The following is a 1,547-nucleotide window of genomic DNA, read 5'->3' as shown; positions in this document are numbered from 1 at the left end:
GTTCTTTTACAAGGAGACACAAAAGTATTTATAGTGAAATTTTACTTGAAATAGAGCAGTATTTATAACTTCAAACTCATAAATGCATGGCACATCGCACTTTATAACTTGCTATTCCTGCACTTGAGACTTCTACTGGGTTTTGTGTTGTTTTTTTAATAAGAGAAAAGAGCTTATAGTAATTGTGAGACAATATAATAAAAAGATAGGAAAAAATAGACCTTATTTGCAGAGAATATGGATGAGTACTTTAATTTAGTCTGTTGTTTTTAGGCCAGGAAAACCGGTTAATTTATTTTTCATACACTTACCTGTTAAAGGGTTTATTCGGTTGAACTAGTGTGTCACCTAACAGCCTGGATTAATGTGCCAAGATGAATTCAAGTGAGAGTTTGATGGATTTATTATGCATTTTATTTAATAGAAAACTGATTTCTTTTTGCGCTGTAGCATGTCTTTAAGCTGGAACAAGAAGAATATATGAAGGAACAAATTCCATGGACCTTGATAGATTTCTATGACAATCAGCCTTGCATCAACCTCATAGAGGCCAAAATGGGAATTCTGGATCTATTGGATGAGGAGTGCAAGGTATGTATGTGTTCAAGGGCTTTCATAGAGAAAGATGTCATCAGCCATCCTGCTTCTGGGGCTTCACAGGAAAAAGTCATCTGCATACAGCCGTCATTTTGACACTCTGCTGTTGAAAGGATTTGGAGAATGTTAAAACAGAACTGGCAGTTAGAGGAGGAGAAAAAATGGTCTTAGTCATGCTTTCTTCCTGTCCTCTCTATCATGTATCTGTATATTTTCTGGTCTCTGATCAACCTTTGTTTTCACTCTGGCAACTTTCTCTTTCCTGAGTGTAGCAAGTACAGATTTCCAGATTTCTCCAAATTGCCTCTTGCTTGGTGCCTCACCTTTCGTCTTTTATCTTAGTTCAATTTATACCAAACCATGTACAGGGGATGGCATGTGGTGTCTGCTTGAGTGGAAACCCAGCTTGGGGTTCTTGCGTGTCACAAAGCATCTCAATAAATCTCTAATGGTGGTGGATGAGTTCTGACCTGCTGAGATGCTGTTCAGTCAGATAACATACTTCTTGGATCCCTGCCCTCAGTTGTGTGACACTGCAAGTGTTATTAGCATTGTATGTGTCACATAGCAGCTACACCTGCTGCTGGGCTATGCTCAGTCCAGAGTGTTAGAAAGTCAAGTGCATAGCCAGTTACTGGCTGCCTTGCTTATGGCAGTGCTGGAAATCTGAGGAGTTGGAGTTTGAAAGCAAACCACAAAGTATTGTCCTCTGTCTTCTTAGTTTCTTTTGCTACTAAAAAGTTTTTGAGACATTTTAAATGGCTGTGTGTTCTCTTCTGTAGATGCCAAAAGGCTCAGATGACACTTGGGCCCAAAAACTATACAATACTCATTTGAATAAATGTGCCCTCTTTGAAAAACCACGTTTGTCAAATAAGGCTTTTATCATCAAGCACTTTGCTGACAAGGTAAGGACTTTTCCTCCAGTACCTCTCTCTTTCAGTGGCTGG

The 1,547-nt window shown here is 39.0% G+C and overlaps 1 protein-coding gene across 1 annotated transcript in view; it reads left to right on the top strand.

The window, feature by feature from the left end:
* Positions 1-450: 450 nt before the first annotated feature.
* Positions 451-1,547, top strand: part of LOC104463431 (unconventional myosin-Va-like) — a gene marked incomplete at its 5' end in the record, with an annotated part of 43,002 nt that continues 41,905 nt past the window's right edge. The window contains 2 exon segments of the mRNA XM_010075769.1: positions 451-591; positions 1,380-1,505. Of these exon segments, the coding sequence (XP_010074071.1) occupies positions 451-591; positions 1,380-1,505 (267 nt within the window).

Source organism: Pterocles gutturalis, unplaced genomic scaffold, assembly GCF_000699245.1.
Source record: "Pterocles gutturalis isolate BGI_N339 unplaced genomic scaffold, ASM69924v1 scaffold49652, whole genome shotgun sequence".
NCBI classification, from domain to species: Eukaryota; Metazoa; Chordata; class Aves; order Pterocliformes; family Pteroclidae; genus Pterocles; species Pterocles gutturalis.
Note: the sequence above shows the minus strand (reverse complement) of the source record. Positions and strands in the feature narration are given on the sequence as shown.